Raw genomic sequence first — 17,644 nt, forward strand, 5'->3', positions numbered from 1 at the left:
TGTCAGATAAATCTTCAATTTAAACAAGAATGAAACACATGCATCTACATAGAAGCACCCTCAAATACCATCCAAAAGGGATGGATTTGAAGGAGTCAACTCTGCTGAGAAAGAAGGCAAGGAAGGCCTTTGTTCAAAAACTGTTGCCACAGATTGTTAATCTGTTACCTTCAGCAGGAACAAGCTGTCCTTCAGAAAGCAAGGGCAATTTAATTATGTTAGATTATGTGGTAAAAGCTACTCTGCACATGCACAAAGAGGCTCAGAGACAACAGCACAAGGAAGATCAAATAACAATGGCTGGGCTACTCCTAAGCCCATCAGAGGGTCCAACAGCCCATCCAAGTCCCACCTGCACAACAGAGGAGCACAGCATTGCCCAATGGAAAGTGGAACCCAAATTCACGACTTCTGAGGAACAAATTTCTTGTCCAGGACACTCCCAGGAGGAGACACTTAGGTGTGAAACCCATCCCAGTGAGTCACGGGAAGCAGCTCTTGAGATCACCTTTGATACTATGGGGTGTTGGGGAATTCCTGGCTGGGATTCAGGAGGAAGGCCATTTTGGATCACACAGGATTATTTACAGGATGTTTAGGGGAGGGGACGAGATAATTTCAAGAAGTGTAGGGAAAATAGAGGGGCAAGAGAATAGAAGAGATATATCCCATGTAAATTGCTGTAGCAGTCATTCCAGGATCTCTGTGAAACATGAGAACCTCAAGAGGAATCCAAGAGCCAGTCTCCTACCCCTTAAGCTCTACACTTTATTCTTCAGAACACTCCTTAAAGTTAATAGGTGAAGACCATCCACACGTTCAGAATGCTCTGGGCAAAACCAGAACAGACAAAAAGCAGTGGGAGATGTCAAAGAAGGTAATATTGTTTGGACAGCAAAACGATTGCCCTTAAATTTTTAATTTAAATTTAATTTTTTTTCTCCTCTGTTCACTAGAGGAGTAGCTTCACTCAAGCATACATGGGCCACGAGGATACTTTTTATCCAGCTAAAGGGAAAAACCCCAAGGCACACTGAGGCATGTAGATGCTGCATGATTTTACAGTCACCCAAGGGACATTCCCCACAAGGAATTTATTTACTGGATTTCTCAGGTCCCACGTTTTTAGAGGTTCTTTACACTCTCACCTCAACTCAATATCTATCAATTAACATTCTGTCTAATGTTGGGCAGCCAGGAGACAAAACTATCAATCACTGTTTGGTCCTCCCCCCCACCATTAACACAAATAGGTCTATTTCATCATAGCTTTGCTTGTAATTTTTAGGTATTCAGTAGCTGCCAAACCTCATGAAACTGCAGATTTCCAAATAAACACAACAGTGAATAATGCAATTACTCAAGCAGGTGATCAGCACATCTTTCTTACAGCTACTCAGCTCCCACTGGTCAATTCTTCCAATCTATCGAATGACTCCTGTGGTCATCCCACACCTGCTGCTTCCACTGAGGCTGAAGGGATTCCCTCAGCACAGAGCCTGGGCATCATTCACTGCACATCATCAGCTCATTAACAAGCCTGACTTTTGACCAGCTTTCCCTACAAAAAACTGGTTTAAACCCAGAACAAACCAACTAAATAAAATACAAGTTTTCAGAACAGGCTGAGCTTCCAGGAAGATTTCAAATCAGATACTAACAATGCAGTACTCCAGAATGCCATTTTGAATTATCTTCCATCAGTTATTTTACCCAGCCACCATTACCTTTTCATGTTTTAAACACACAATTAGTTACATGTGCTTAATTCACCTAATACATTTTTCTAAATATCAATACAAATATGACTTTAAGTATAAATTTCTATTGTTTTTGAATTCAGGTTTGCAAATCATTTGATCATACTCATCCTAAAACTTGTTTGCCATGTGAGATTTTCAGATACTAGTTGTCTAGTCAGAAATATCCCTGTTCTCCCAACCTACACCTCTTGATTAATTACATAAAGCACTCCAGATAAAGGCTTATCAGCAACACTCCTTTTGCAAAATCTTTCAACTGGTTGGTCTTGAGACTCTACTTGGCTCTTCTGCTGCAGACATGATTAAAGTTTTTCCTTGACCACGAGGCAGGACTAGGACTGAGTTTTTCCTTCATATATAGTATTAATCTCCACCATTCCCCTGGATGTTGCCAGCCTTCCTCCACAGAAGCAGCCAAACTATTCAGTGGTGGAGTTGTCTGGACATGACACCCAGTAATGGTGTAGAAGGATCAAGTAACATTTCATAGCAATGCACTGCAGAACCACACAGGCTCTTGAAACTAGAAAAAAAATTACCAAAGAGTTTCCTGCATAGGTGGGATAGGAATGGCACAGCTGACACAAGGGGTGTCAGACAGTGTTTTTTAAACTACTGTCTTGGAACAGGCCTAGGACAGCAGGATCTATATTATCACAGGCAGTACATCCCTCTGTACTTGGCCATGTATCACCATATTCTCTGTTTGCCAACCAGACAAGACTCTTTCAAGTGCCAGAAGAAACCTGCAGAATTGGCAAACCAGCAGCTAACACACACAGTGAATCACAGACCTGTAATTCTTAGCAGGTACTGAGCTGTTCTTACCACTATCAGAAGAATCTTCTTTCTTAGAACGCATCTTTCTCTTTCGGCCACGTTTGCCTTTCTTTGTCTCTCCTCCATTCTCTCCTTCTCCACCATCTAGGCCAGAGCAGTTATCAGCATGTCTGGCCATTGTGTTCTACTCAGTGAAGGATTAAAAACACAAGGAAAGTTAAAACATGCACTGAATTCAAGATCAGACATTCTGTCTATTTTCAAACACATTTCTGGTAAGTATAACTTTTGCATTTTTATTAAAGAGAGATTCTTTAGGGAGAATGTATACATTCATTAACTGTATTCATAAAGTTGCATTTCCACCTTGTTTATGATTCAACACTAATGTGTGTTGGTACCAATTCCAAATTCTCTCTCCTCTCTTCTCAGAGAGAAGGGCTCTATTAAAAGATTCGTATTTTACCCTGTACCTCACCCATCTTTCCTTCTGTGTAAACATTTCCCTCCCCTTGGCTAAAAAAGCCTCATTCCACCCCAGCCCTCCCCAATTCAAAGCATATTCCCTTACCCTGCGAGTGAATGTTTTGCCACACTTGGAGCAGACAAAGGCAGCAGGGACAAAGTTGGGATCATGGTATCTCTTGAAGTGCATGTCGAGGAGCTGCTTCTGGCGGAAGGTTTTATCACAATGGCTACAGGCATAAGGCTTTTCTCCAGTATGGGTCCGTTTGTGCATGACCATGTGCCGCTCCTGGCATGGACAGGAAAAATGGAAACTCGCATAAATGGATGCAGAAAAGTGAATTTTTGGCTAAAACGAGGCCAAAATTTTATGGTTAGTATCAGGAAAGCAATGATTCCACAACAATGCAAGAACATCTTGATTGATGGCATATTCAATCCCAGTTACTTCCATTCTATATGGACTCCCATCCCTTGGTCAATGGGTACATCAAGGCTGTGAATTAGAAGGTTCTTCCCTACAGGATCACACCAAGAAAAGACCACTTGTACTCTCCTTTACACCCTTCAAAAGATTTAGACAGCTAATTTGATCATAACAGCTAAGACCTCCATCCCATACTTTCAGCTCCTGTCCTAACACTCCTAAGTGGTGGTAGTGCCCCCAGCTCACCTGTCTGCAGGCATAATCACACTGGTCACACTTGAAGCGCTTCTCATTCTTGTGGGACTTTTGATGCTGGATGAGGGCATACCTCTCATGGAACACAGCGTCACAATAGCGACACTTCTTGCCCTGCTCGATGTAGGAATGCTGCTTCCGCAAGTGGACACCTACAGGAAAAAGAATCAAAAGCTTTTACCACCATGGCTTTCCACGCATGAAAGATGATCCCATGGTCCTTCAGTGACCCTCCCTCCCAAGCTCAGCTGAAATAGTGGAATAGTTAACTTAGGATTCAACTAAAAACCTGAAGGACTCACAAGTAAAACCAACTAGAACAGTTTCTAGACAGAAAGAGCTTGCAGAAAAACTCCATTAAGATTTTTCCACAGGATTCCGGATTTGGTTATTAGTTGCAATCTGTGCTGATTCAGGATACTTGAATTTGATGACACCTGATTGTCAAACTACAGAGTCTTGTGGACTGCTATGTTTAAGACTAGCTTGAATTGCCTGGATGCAGTCAGAAGCCAGGTAATTCAGTGGGGGGAAACAGGATTTTCTGCAGGATTAGAAGTCAGAGTGACAGGACTAGAAGGCAACAGGGATACCAGCAGATAATCCCCAAGAGAGGTTTTAGTCACTTCTTTAAAATCCTCCAACTAAGAGCATACCACAGCTGCACGAGGTAGCTTAGGGTAGATTAAAGCATTATTAGAAGAAAAATTCTTCATAGCTAACATCAGTTTTCCTCTGTTGTAAATCAGCTTGTTTGCTCCTGACATCAACTGACTGCCTTCCTCTCAAACTGCCTCTTACTGTAGCACTTATTTTTACTGGAAGGGAGCCTGCCTTCCCATTACTTGGGTGATAATTCTGTTTAAAGACAGAAAGTTCTGCCAAATCGTGGCTCCTTCCTCCCCTCAGCTGCTCTGGGCACGATATTGTTTGTCACCTTCTAGAAACATAAGAGCTTGCCTGCTGTAATCACACTGGGTTACTGCTCACTAGATCAGGAATGTCCCACTGTAAGGACTCAGGGTTTTTTTGAGCATACAGCTTCAAATCCTGAAAAGTTAAATACTGGTCTAATTCAAACCTTTTAACTTGATGAAAATATCTCTGCATGAAACTTAAAGGCCTCCAATATGCAGGAGGTTAAGCCAAATGATCTTGCTTTTCAGATCCTAATCCTTATGTTGTTGAAATCTCAGTCCAAGTTCAATAAACGCCTTGCATCTATGGGCAAACAGTAACCCCCCTTGTATGCTTGGGAGGAAAAAAAAAAATCAAATAATGAGAAGAAATTGAAAACTGTTCTAACTTGCAGCAGCTATGGTAAGCTAAAGGCGTGTGTTACCAGCCCCAGATGTGAAGCTGTGCTTCATGTTGTGCAGTTACCAGACTGGGTACTGGGTTAAGAGACAGCAGTTGGGTTATGAGAACTGTAATCCTGGAAAGTTTGGTACCACCTTCAGCAAATGGCCATGTTTGGGAGACACGTACCCAAGTCACTCTTTCTCGCTATAACAGTATCACAGTGAGGACAGTGGAATTTGGCCACATTCTCCGTGTGCTTCTGCAAAATGTGCATCTTCATGGTACCGCTCTGAGTGAAGCGAGCATGGCAGATGTAACATTCATATGGCTTCTCTCCTTCAGGAGCAAAAGGAAAAAATAGAACAAGCACTTTTATTAAAAAGAAATCTCACCAAGAAGCCCCAAACAACATCCCAAAAACTTGCAACACACATCAGAAATTATAATTCTACGAAGCACTCAGTAACATCTTTCTCTGCAAGTTATAGCTCCAGTACACATCTTTCTACAACCCTTAAGCAAGTTCAAAAATTCTTACTCTGAGAAATGCACACAAGACCTACATGCAGGCTGCCAGAAGAGAGCAAGTGACATCAGATTCTTTTGGGGTGGAGGTTCTGAATGTTCATGTATACATAAAAGGGCATCTTTCCCCCCTTCAATTTTAGCAATATGATTAATTTGGCACTGCAGTAACATTCTGTGCTAAAATCATCCCTATTTATATTGAAGAAAAAATTAGCATCTTTATGAACTAACATGCATGAGATGCTTTTAAAGATGCACTGAAGCAAGAAACTGCAAATGGCTCTACTCTTCAACTGGAACACTGCAAACAGAAAAAGTTTCTTCTGTTCATACTAGAGGTGCCTACATTTTATCACCTCACAGTCAAAATAGAAATCAGAATCCTCCAAGCTCATTTCTCAGTGCAGTAATTTAATCAGGTTATAAATTTACAAGTGCCTACAAAGCGTGGTGCATTCTTTTCAGCTACACACTTTATAAAGGCTTTATATTAAACCACACAATAGTATTTGTTTGCTGTGTGTCAGCAGACACTGTAGCCTCAGCTCTGACACTAAGAGAATACAGCATCAGTACCGGAGTGGGTCCTCATGTGCCTCTTCAGTTTGTAGGTGTCTCTGCTGGCATAGCTGCACAGGCTGCACTGGAACGGGCGCTCTCCGGTGTGCGAACGGATGTGGCGTTTCAATTTGCTAACCTGGAAGCCAAGAGCAAGACTGAAGTTAGCACAGATGAGCAGGCCAGATTGCCAAAACTAGAAGAAACCAGTCAAGAGTTTAAGGCAGTTAATATTTACTTCGGCACAAAACCAAACAAGCCCATTTCAGTGCCATTTTCCCATTGCACACAGCCACTTGCTACTGCCCACTCTGCCTCACCTCCCAGCTTCACTCCCAGTCTTGCCTGATGATTGTTCCCATACTCACTGAGGCCTGATCTAGACTCTGTGCTCACCTTACTGTTATTGAGCATCTCAGCCTCTGCAGACACTCTAAATTTTAAAATATCCTGGAGAAACAACAGGGAAGTGGTGTGGGGAAGCAGTGTGGGGAAGCTTAATTCTTTTCTTCTTTTTTATTTAGAAGGTACAAACCCAGCTCAAAGGAAGAACACCAACGGTATGGCATTTTCAACTCCAGCCTGCTCATGCTGCTTAATCACCAACTTATGCCTACAAAAAGCAGCATGACCTCATAAGGACCGACTTGGTTATTCTTTCCTAATTTATACTATGAAAACCTCTGCAACATAACTTATTCAGCACTCAAACCACAGGACCTGAAGTGACAGCACTGCAGGCACAGCGTGGGCAGGAAAAAAAACCCTGAAGCCCCTACTCAAGCTCTCCCACTGTAGCCTTCTTCTACTGCAGACATCCCATTTTTTAAAATTATGTTGCTCATCATCTGGCTCGAATTTCCTTTCACAATATAAAAGCTGTCCTATAAAATATCTAACAATACTGCATGGTGGGAAAGCATTCAAGAATGTCTAATCTGCTCAGGCAAATTAAGCTATCATCTAACATTAGCAAAGCTGCTTTTCACCAATACTGAGACAAAGGCTCATTAGTTTTAGCTACAGACACCTTCATGGCATAAACAGATGATGTGCAGAATGCATGCTTCTAAAATGGGAGGGACTGAAAGGACATCTCACTGCAGCAGGAAATGTCTGTCTCCAACATGGAGCACACTACAATTCCTGCAATCAGCTTAAAGAACAAATCATTTAAGAACCGTGACAACTACTGGCTCCAAAGAGGAAATAAGTATCACCTAAAATTTCTGAAAGTCATCTCAAATTGCTTTCTGATTCACTGAGGAAACCCCACCATTTGCTTCCAAGAGCAGCCCTGATTTATAACTTCTTTTGCCCAGAGCCTTTCAACCAAATGGCCAAAGAGGAAATGCCTAAGAACAGAGTTTGTAACAGATGGTGAACAAGCTTTGAAGCACACAAGGAAGCACTCAGCACTGTAACAAGTCCCATACCTCCACACTGGCATAGTCACACATGGAACATTTGAATGGTTTCTCGTGGGTGTGTTTGTAGCGGCGATGCCGAACCAACTCTCCACTGGTCACAAAGGCCATGTCGCAGTCTGGGCACTTGTGAGGGCGAGTACCTAACAGAGTGCAGCAAGACAGGAAGACAGTGACACAGAGATTTAGTGACAAAAGAAAATATGGGACAGCGCTGATTGTGGATTTTTTTATTTTTTGTTTTTAAAGTGAATTAGCAACACTGCTTTCATGTTCTGAAAGATAAAATTAGAGCAACAGAACGCACAGAAGTCAGAGGTTTTGTATAAATAACTAATAGATTTAAGATCTTAGGGAATTAATATCCTTCCAGTGAGGAAACAGACTCCTTTATTTTTGTACCACTTGGTTGTTTACACATTAGAAATCAGCTAGTTAAACATAACTTCAGTAAGCAGAGAAAATGAGAGATTATGAATTACATTCCTTTTTTTGGCAGTAAGGCACAACAAGCTGAAAACATGAGTGCTAATGCCCAAGGTAAAGAGAACATTTCTATAACTACAGGTAATTTGAGATCAAGCCCAGGATCAACTTTGTACCTGTCAATAGGATAAGCTCTGCACCTCATCTGGCCAGGCAGAAAACAACTACACCATTTCTTTTTTTTTAGCTTGTTCCATAAGAGGAAGTAGGAAAACAAGAAGGGTCTATCTTCAATTCAGTCTACTGCTCTGATGGCAGAGCAGATTCTACAAAAACAATGTATGCAAAACCAAGAGTACCTGTGTGAGTGTTGAGGTGGTTCCTCAGCAATGTGACTGTCCGGAAAGCCCTGCCACAGAGATGGCACTTGTGTGGTCTTTCATCGGTGTGGCTTTTCATGTGGCGGTCCAAGTTGGAACGACGCGGACAAGTGTAACTGCACAGTTCACACTGGAATGTCTTCTTTACACCTAGTTGTGAAGGAAATCAGCATTAGCCTTTGACAGTACTGTGGTCTACTGTGTAACACAAGAGGAAAGATTCTTGGGGGTGTAACTACTGCAAGGAACCACATGCACCACTAAATCCAACTGCACGCCTGTGGCTGTTTTGGATTCAATTTTCACTGGTATGCCAGTACTTAATGTTCCTTCTGCACTCTAAAAAGGGTTCCTTAATGTACAGCTTTAACAAAAATCAAACATACTTATTACTGTATTTTACATTATCTACGTTACCCAGCAATTGGTTAGGAAAAAACCCACAGAATTAATTACAGCATTGGCTCCTGATGTAAAACATGCACACAAACTGTTACATGTGTCATACATCGAAGAGAACAACCTTTTCAATCAAAGTTGTATGAGACTATTAATGCCATAGTATCACACTTGTGGAAAATGAGCTCCCTGTCAGCCTATAGAGAGGAGAAGGGAGGTGTACCCAAGAAGCACTGCAGTCGAACACCGTTACATTGTGAGCAAGCAGCATTGGGCATGTCTACTCTCCTCCCCCTTGCACATATTCATTCGCCTCAATCACACTGCAATCGCCACAATAAAAGCATTTCCAAAATCCATTTGCAGATGGGGAACTTACCTTTCTTTTTAATTTTTGTTGGTTTTGGTGGCTTCATATTGCCCACCACCTTTTCTGCATTAACCTCAGACAACAAACCCTCCTGCTGCTCCTCTTCAAAGTCATATACAGAGACATCCACATCTTTGCCTTCCTCAGTGTAGCGAAGCTTACTCTTTTTGTTTTTCTTTGTTTTTTTGGCTGGTGGCTGATAGTCTGGATCTTTTTGCCAATTGGGATCTTCCTGTGGCTGAAGTTCACCTTGTTCCAGTGTCTCCACCTCACCATTTGCACCCACTTTCACAACTTGGAAGCCTTCTGGTAAAGGGAGGGTGTGACAGATCATGGGCTCCCCCTCCTGCAGGCCTCCTTTGGAAACCTCATTTTCATAAGCTCCCTGCAGTTCTTCCACAGACGTGGTGGCAACAGGTACAGTCACTGGTACAGGTACTTGAACCAGCTGAAGCTCACCAAGGTTTATAGGCTGCTCTTCCATATTAACAACCTGAAGTGTTATGATCTGTGTATCATCCACAGTAGCCTCTGTTTCTTGAGGCACTGCACCTTCCATTACTTCGGTCTTCATTTGAAGAAGAGTTGGATCTAGCTGATCCATCATCACCATCTGCACCCCACTGCTGACATCCTGCACCACTTCGCTTCCATCTGCTTGGTTTGGTGGTATATGACAAGCATCATCCTCTTGTCCACCTTCACGGCGTCTTTGATAGGTTTTCCTCTCTTTTCCCTTAATAAAAGTTTCTGATTCCTCCACAATAGCGTCGACTGCCTCACCTTCCATTTCACCTTCCTGCTGTAAAAACAAGAAAATGAATGCTGCACAGCATCCAGTGTATTTAACAACTGCACAAACCCCAGAGAAGAACAAGTCGCCCAACTGGAAACACCCAACCCATCCCAATCATATTCAGAAAACAGGAGCTGAGAGCTGTAGGTCTCCACGAGCCCATTACCACTGCAAACCAAGGCAATCACAGAACGCTGCCTGCAGTGAGACAACTGTATCAGCTTCTTGGAAAGGAAGGAAAGCAAGGAAGAGAGATTAAGTGATACGCGTGTTCCCGTTTCTCAAAGACCACAAATCCCACCAGCAAGATGTACAGCAGTATTATTCCTTATTGAGCTTGTTTAATCATTTCACATAGCTTAGCAGTACCAGAGGCAGTCTCTGGCTAAAAATTTTAAAGGTACAAAATTACAATACTGTTAAAATCAAAAAGCCAACCTTAAAGGAAGTATTACATTTGAGAACTGCATAACTTTTCCAGGAAGAAAAGGCACTAAGAATTAAGCATAAGAACATAAGTTGCACTTATTTCATATCAAACTACTATTACTTCAAGTCTAAACTCCTTGGAACAACATAAGGACATAAAGGAGTTAGGCAAGTATGTCTCTTGCAAGCAGTTCAATTCCTGCTCCCACCTCTGGCACTGCTGTGCCCTGAGTGAATCCGAAGATGCACCATGCACTCCCTCCCTCAGCTGAATGAGCCATAGCAGGAGACAACTCAGGTAAAATCTTAATTCAGTGTAAATAATATGGACTCTGAGCTGGTTGAATTCTAAGGATCTCATGATACCTGTGTTAAATCCATCCATACAATCCCAAAAAAACAATACAGAAGCACAGCATTTTGGTGGGCCTTAACTGTAACTCTGACAATGGCTGCATGCAAACAGAACACTGAGATTTTCTGCCTCCTCAGGTCACTCAGTGTTCTTCACCGCAGCTGGGGCAAAATTTTAAACTCCTGTATTCTCATTATGCAGGAAGATTGTTTCAAGAGTAGTAAGAGTGAAAAGAAATTATTGTTTTGCAGCTGTCTTTTTCCCAAATGAAAGGAATAAAATTATTGCAAAGGAGCATTTTGTAAGTCGGTCTCTGTTCCAGGCATTTTACTTTGTAAAAATAAAGGAAGGTCCCTAAACACGCCAAACAATTTCCCTGCATCAGGATACCATCTCTTATACCCCTCATTAAGCATTGAAAAAGTACCAAGGTCAGTTTTGGATAAGAAGAAAGTAACAAAAAAGCCAGCTTCCTTACTAAGGCTGTGAAAAATTCCTGAATCCAGTTCCAGATTTGCTAAGAGACTTCTATATTTTCCCATTAGACTGAATGGCCTCTCAAACCAGCTAAGTGAATTAATATAAATATTTAATCTTCCTTGCTAACTCAACACTTTTAAATCCCCATACTATTTTCAAGTATCTACACTTAATCTTGCATACTCAATTTCGATTTTATACAAGACATAAACATAAAGCACAGCTATTAAATCTCCATTAACTTTAAAAATTTTAAGACGTAATTTCTATTATTTTTAGAGAATTCTTGCTTTTACTCTACTGTCTTTTCTAGTGTCCTCCACTTCTGCTGTGAAAACAATAAAGCTCATGTTGTTCTTCAGCCTGCCCAGGCTAGGGACATAAATTAACATCCTGTCTTGATACTCGTGATGTCGTGGGCAGCCACAGTCTCCAGAGGGCACCAGATACCCAGGAATACCAACATATGGCTTCATGCGCACTCCCTGCAGGGATCCCGCCCCTCCTTTCCTTTACCACCCGTCAGCTTTTCAAGTCGGAGCAAATCCATATGGACAAACAGCTGAAGTACACGAGATGATGTAAGTACTTAACACCAGACAGCAGGCAATCAGAACAGAGCACGTCTCTGGCCTACAGCAACTGCAAAAGTGTTTTACAATTATCTTAAGTATTTGCAGAGAGAAGAAAAGACGTTCCAGGTGACCAAAAGTGTCTGAACAAAAAAAAAAAGGACATAGCTAAACAACACATAAAATGTTGTAAATGGGCAAGGAGGTAAAAATAAAATATGTAAGATGGAGGGAAAAAATGGCAAAAGTCCATCTGCAAAGCTAATGCAACACTGGCGCCAAGCAGAGGTCTGCAACCTTGATACAAGTACAGGCAGCTCTGAGCAGAGGTGGGGCCATCACAAAGACTGTCACATTCAATGTCAGTATAAGCTGGTAACAATTTTGCTAAGTCACCTGAAAGCAAGCCAACAGGCCAAAATTTGCCAGTGTCCTCTATGATTCTATAGTGGAGTAGTAGGAAGGCACCACTTCTGACTTGTAAAGCAGAAAATCCTATGTCCACAAAAGAACAGGCCACTGGCACACATAAAGACTGGCATACAGCTCACATCATCAGGAAGTTTGCCAGCCTAGGAATGCAGGTGTACAGGGAGACCAAGGAAATGCCTGCAGCAAGCCTCAGGCTAAACACACTCACAGTGAGGGGTGTACCTGTGTGAAAGGAATGGATGGATTCTTACAGCCGTCCGGTAAAGAAACTCGGAGCCCGCTATTGCTCCCTGTGTCACCTCTCACCCCGTTCCCTGCCGGGCGGCTAGCGCGGGTTACACGGCGGGGCACGGCTGCCCCCGAGCGGCGAGATGCCGCACTGCACCGGGGCTGGGGCCGCTGCACCCCGACCCTGCCACCTCTGTCACCTCCATCCCTGCCTGCTGCTACACCCCAACCCTGCCACCTCCGTGTCATCTCCATCGCTGCCCACCACTTCCACCGCCCCTGCCCACCACTGCATCCTGACCCTGCCACCTCCATGTCACCTCTGAACTCCTGCCTGCCCCTTCCACTGTCCCAGTACAGGCTGCATCCTGACCCAGATTCTCTGGCCTTCAACACTCAGCACATGGATCAGCACTTATTGCCTATTCCAAAGTATCCACAACAGTCCATTCCTTTCCATCAGTTAATGCATCTGAAAATGTCTGTTTTTAAATCAAAGTCTTGCCACAGGGGAAATGTCACAATACACTGAATGTCATATTAACAACATATAAGATTACAGAAATATACAGGAACCGTCTCACTTGATGCTTTGGACAGCTCACAAATCTCATGAAACTGCCGAGATTTCCTCTGAAGAAGTGTGGATTTACAAATTTCAAACTTCTTCAACTGTGGGGTGGGGACACAAAGATGTACCCTAAATTTGAGAGGAAAATGTATGGGTGCCTTCCTACTAAATAAGTTCTCTGTAAAGACTCCATCTCTGCTGCAGTGAGCTTTGCACTGGCTGCCCATGACACTTCTCAATCACTGTCTTGAACAATTTGCTACTTTTTTTACTTAATTTCTTTATCCTAATTCTCCTTTTTCATAAAGTGAGTCTCACAGGCAAATTTTATATTTATTGGAGGACATGTGCCATTTGCTATAACTAAGACCATTATAGCAGAACACTAGGAATAAAAACTGCAGAGTTTCTCTTAACTTTTTATTTCTGGCTTTTGTCTCCAGCTCTCTTCCTACCAGGTACAGCTACCTTACACCAACAGCTCAGTTCCACAATGACTGAATCTAAAAAGGAAAACAAAGCAGCAAGTTAAAAGATGCAGTAAATCAAGACTGAAAAAAAAAAGCAAAAGAGAAAATATTCCACAATAAGGAGAATGACCAAAAAAAGACCAAAGAAGATCTGAAAACATAATTCCCACTAATAGCTCAAGCCAACCCTTGCACACAGGCTCACTCAGCAGGCTCTGCGGAGAGACACCGTGACACCGAATAGCTCAGTGCACTGTCACAATCCAATTAGCCAGGTAAGGAGCTGTGACATCCAAACAGACCTCAATTAATGGACAGCCCATCCAGAAAGCTGGAACAAGCAGAAATAAAAAGTGCTGTGCATTTCATACAACTGACACCTCATTCCAATGAAAGGAATCAAAAGGTGGCTTGAGAGAAAGTAATTTAGTGCCAACTGTCCTACTGATTACAGCATGGAGAGTCTCAGCCCAGATACACTCACTTTCTTCCCAATATCCAATCTAACCATGCCCTGTGTCAGTGGGCAGCCATTCCCCCTTGTCCTGTCACTCTGTGCCGTTGTCCAAAGTCCCTCTCCAGCTCTCTTAAAGCCCCTTTAGGTACCTGAAGGAATTGTAGAAGCATTGAAAACAACGTGCTGTCATTGTCAATGCAGAAAGTACAAACCAAGAGACAGGGACCATTAGTGCCAGTGCCCATTTATTTTAGTGGTATTATTTATAATAAAACTACTATCAAAGAGGCATTTGTCTGCCTCTCAGCCATGTTAAAATTAAGGAACCCTGAACTGCATCAAGTTTCATGGACCAAATTATACAAAAATATTTATTTTTTCCAAACAAGGCACAGTCTCAATAAAAACTGCTGGGACACTAATGCAATTTAAAAGTACATTTAGTGCTGTAAGACACACTTAACTTGAGAAAAAAATTTAAAACTCCAATAGAAACAATGAAGCCAAATGCTATCAATAAATTTTTGACATTCATAAAATAATGAAAAGTATCAGCAGCTACATTAGTGCAAACAACCCTTGCACCATATTCAGGCCTTGAATTCAAGCCAATCCACATCCAGATCCCACTCAAAAAATGACATGGCTTTGCCGCTTACAGATCAGCCACTTATCAAAAATTACATGGGAGTGGAAATAAAGCTTAATGTTAAAACATGGGAGACTTATATTTGTCCTGCATCCCCTGAGAAGCTCTGAAAGCTGAATAGAGGAATAACCAAAAACTTCAACTAAGAGTCTGCAGTTATGCACTGTATATCCTACTTAAAGCAAGAGAAAGATTGAAAAAAAAAATATATCCAACAGTGTTTATAGACAACAGACTTTTTTCTCCCCTGCTTGCAATCCACACATGTCTGTGTAAGTATTTAAGGGTATGAGTGGATGCAGATTAACTGCAAGAGTGCTTGGCCATTCTCCTTCCCACAATGAAACAGCTATAACTTTTCCCAAAGAAGTTTCCCAGCTAAGACTGCCAAAGATAAGCCAGTTTAACAGGTAGGCAGCCTTTCCATTTCCTCCAGCAGAACTATCCTGGTAAGAGATGAACATGGCACGAGCATAACTTTCTCTAAAGCAGACAGACATACATCCAAACAGGCCAGCTGTGTCTTTCACATGCAAAACACCAAACAGTTACTACCAACAGGAGAAACTAAAACATTGGGTAAGTTTCTTTCGCTATGTAAATTTCTCACAGTAAAAACTTAAGGCTTTCATTTGGCTACTGCAACCGATTCCATATCCACTGGTTATGATTGCTACATGCCCATCTCCAGCTGTTTTCTCATTTTCTCCTTGCCACTTACAACACTGGTACCAAAAGCAAACAAGAAGAGTGAAATGGAAAAACATTTATTGCAGCTTTAAAAAAAAAGGGCAGTCACATCAACCCACTATTAAGCAATTATTCTGAGAAATACTTCAGCATCTTGGAGGGCGTAAGGAAAAGCAAGAAACCTATAAGAGAAAAGCAAACTTCACCACAGGTTAATAAATGTTTTTGCTTTTTCTCTGCATGAAAAGCAAGATTACGTCCCAAGAAATACATAAACCAGCTATGGGAATGAGAGCTGCAATTGGAAAGTGCAGAGATGTACAAGGATGGTTTCCTTGAGTGCTGACCCTGTGAAGGGATCAGAAAAGACAGTCAGTGTTGGTGGTGATTACCTAACCAAGGTGTCTGTGCTGGGAGGTTGGTCTAAATACGGCAAGAAGAGCACATTGTTCCAGGGAGTAATTTAAAGCTTTTAGGTGGATCCCTACACTAAACTGACATCAAGAGGAACCCACTTTTTCCTCAGTAACAAGACAGGAGACCAGATTTTTAACTTGTGTAATAGTTTCATGGTCTCTGTAAGACAGGTAAACACAGCACTCACTGTCCAAAGGGCTGCTCTCAGCTTCCTCCTTCACAGTGACAGAATAATTCACCATAATGATCTCCATCGAGAACTAATTCCAGCTGAAAACTAATGCAGAGAAAAACAATTCTGTTAGAACATGTTCAGTTCCCGACCCAATTCCTCACACAAATGCTTGGGTAGAGGAAAGAGATCACCAGGGCCACCTTAAGCTGCAGTATCAGCATAAAGCTGTCAGTAAACCACAGCACCAGGAATCTTGTATTTGGTGAGCTAGGTGGCTACACTGAGCCGTGTCCCTCTACTCTGTGCCACCCACCCTCGACACACTACAATGAAACTGCTTTCTCTTACACACACTGCAACCCTCTGGGTTACAGCAAGTCTGTGGGCAAGCAAACTGTCTGAATTCCATAGTATTTATCTGTGACCAGACTGCCCTCCATATTTTTTTCACTGAGTTGTTTCCTGTGAACCAAAGTTACCTTTTACTTACGCTCCCATGAAGGCAGCACACTTCGGCCCACATCATATCAAATAATCTTTACCTTTGACCCCTACAAACTCCCAAGGGCACAGTCAAGCCTATCCCTGGCTACAGAACATTCTCCACAGTCAGCCTGGTGCAGTGCTAGAATCAAAATGCATCTTGTGCCATTTCTCTACTCCACCCCTTTTCTTTTTTCCCTGCTCCTCCTGTAACTTACAGAAGTACTCCTGCCCAAGGATCCCAGCAAAGCTCTTTCCAATTTCATTGTGTCTCATGAAATGATGGAAAGCAATCAGAAGCTTCATTCAGCACTGACCTCTATTTTTCAGTCAGCAAGTAGCACACACCTGTGATCTCCTGCAATTACTCAGAATAAAGCTGACCTTTCACTGATCAGGAACTCAGGGAGCTCATGCAGACATGGAAACAGAGTATATACCCAGGGCCCCCAGCCAGGCAGAAGGAAACTCAATTCCACATCTTTCCTCAGCTGTTTGCTGAACAAGCTCCCTCTTAATCCTTGCACCTGACAGTGGCAGAAAGCCTCAGATCATGGATCTTCCAGAACTAATACTGCTAATTCTGCTGTAATAAGCTGCAGCCTACAATGGAGAGAAGAGCAGATACAATAATGTCAACTACTTGGAACTTGCATTGTGGAACAAAAGAGAAAAAAATCACTGCAGCTACTGACAACAAATCCCACACATATTCAAGTCACTTGGGATATCCTGTAACCTGACACGGAAAGCCTTGATGAAGAAAGCAGACTGATGAAAGCATTTCAGCTTTATTTCTGGAAGAATAATTTTTATCTTGCTTTTCCTTTAGATTTGGAGAATTAAAGGTCTATTGATACGGTAATAAGGACAAAATTAGATAATGTTCTTAAAATTTGTTCCATTCTTCTTTAATTTCTCGTTCTGTTCCTATCTAACATTCTTTCAAATCTTAGTTTTAATTTTTCACTACTTCTTTCAATACCTGCTAGTGCATCTCACTAGATGACACTAGGTCTTGACTCATATAGAAAATTCTCTACTGAAACCTGAGAAATGCCAGTGAAATACACTCATCAATAATATTTTAAATAGTTTCCCTTTTTAATTTAGTTAGGAAGTTTTATATTTTGCTAACCTGACAGTCCATTTCAGAAGGACAAACACGCAATCTAATCATGTGCAGAATACAGGAAGACTTACACTTTAAAAGAAGCAGTCAAAAAGGAATTTCTTCTTAGCTGATGTTAGATCATAAAACTAATCAGTCCCTCCCTTTTACAGGTCATCATGATGTAAAAGTGATGAAAGAGCTCATGAAAGACCATCAGAATACTTGAAGGTATTAAATTGAGATTCA

At 41.9% G+C, this 17,644-nt stretch overlaps 1 protein-coding gene across 11 annotated transcripts in view; it reads right to left on the reverse strand.

Moving 5' to 3' along the window:
• Positions 1-17,644, reverse strand: part of CTCF (CCCTC-binding factor) — a 34,631-nt gene that overhangs the window by 3,734 nt on the left and 13,253 nt on the right. For 8 of the 11 annotated variants that reach the window (XM_058846006.1, XM_058845997.1, XM_058845996.1 and 5 more), the window contains 8 exons: positions 9,090-9,882; positions 8,291-8,461; positions 7,515-7,648; positions 6,097-6,217; positions 5,179-5,328; positions 3,682-3,842; positions 3,115-3,297; positions 2,592-2,727 (listed from right to left, as the gene is read on the reverse strand). In XM_058846006.1, coding sequence (XP_058701989.1) covers positions 2,592-2,727; positions 3,115-3,297; positions 3,682-3,842; positions 5,179-5,328; positions 6,097-6,217; positions 7,515-7,648; positions 8,291-8,461; positions 9,090-9,870 — 1,837 coding nt within the window. In that variant the 5' untranslated portion in view covers positions 9,871-9,882. The remainder of the gene's footprint in view (positions 1-2,591; positions 2,728-3,114; positions 3,298-3,681; positions 3,843-5,178; positions 5,329-6,096; positions 6,218-7,514; positions 7,649-8,290; positions 8,462-9,089; positions 9,883-17,644) is intronic. The other 3 variants (XM_058846004.1, XM_058846005.1, XM_058845999.1) reach the window with 1 other exon arrangement.

The sequence above is a fragment of the Poecile atricapillus genome, chromosome 10 (genome assembly GCF_030490865.1).
Source record: "Poecile atricapillus isolate bPoeAtr1 chromosome 10, bPoeAtr1.hap1, whole genome shotgun sequence".
NCBI lineage: Eukaryota > Metazoa > Chordata > Aves > Passeriformes > Paridae > Poecile > Poecile atricapillus.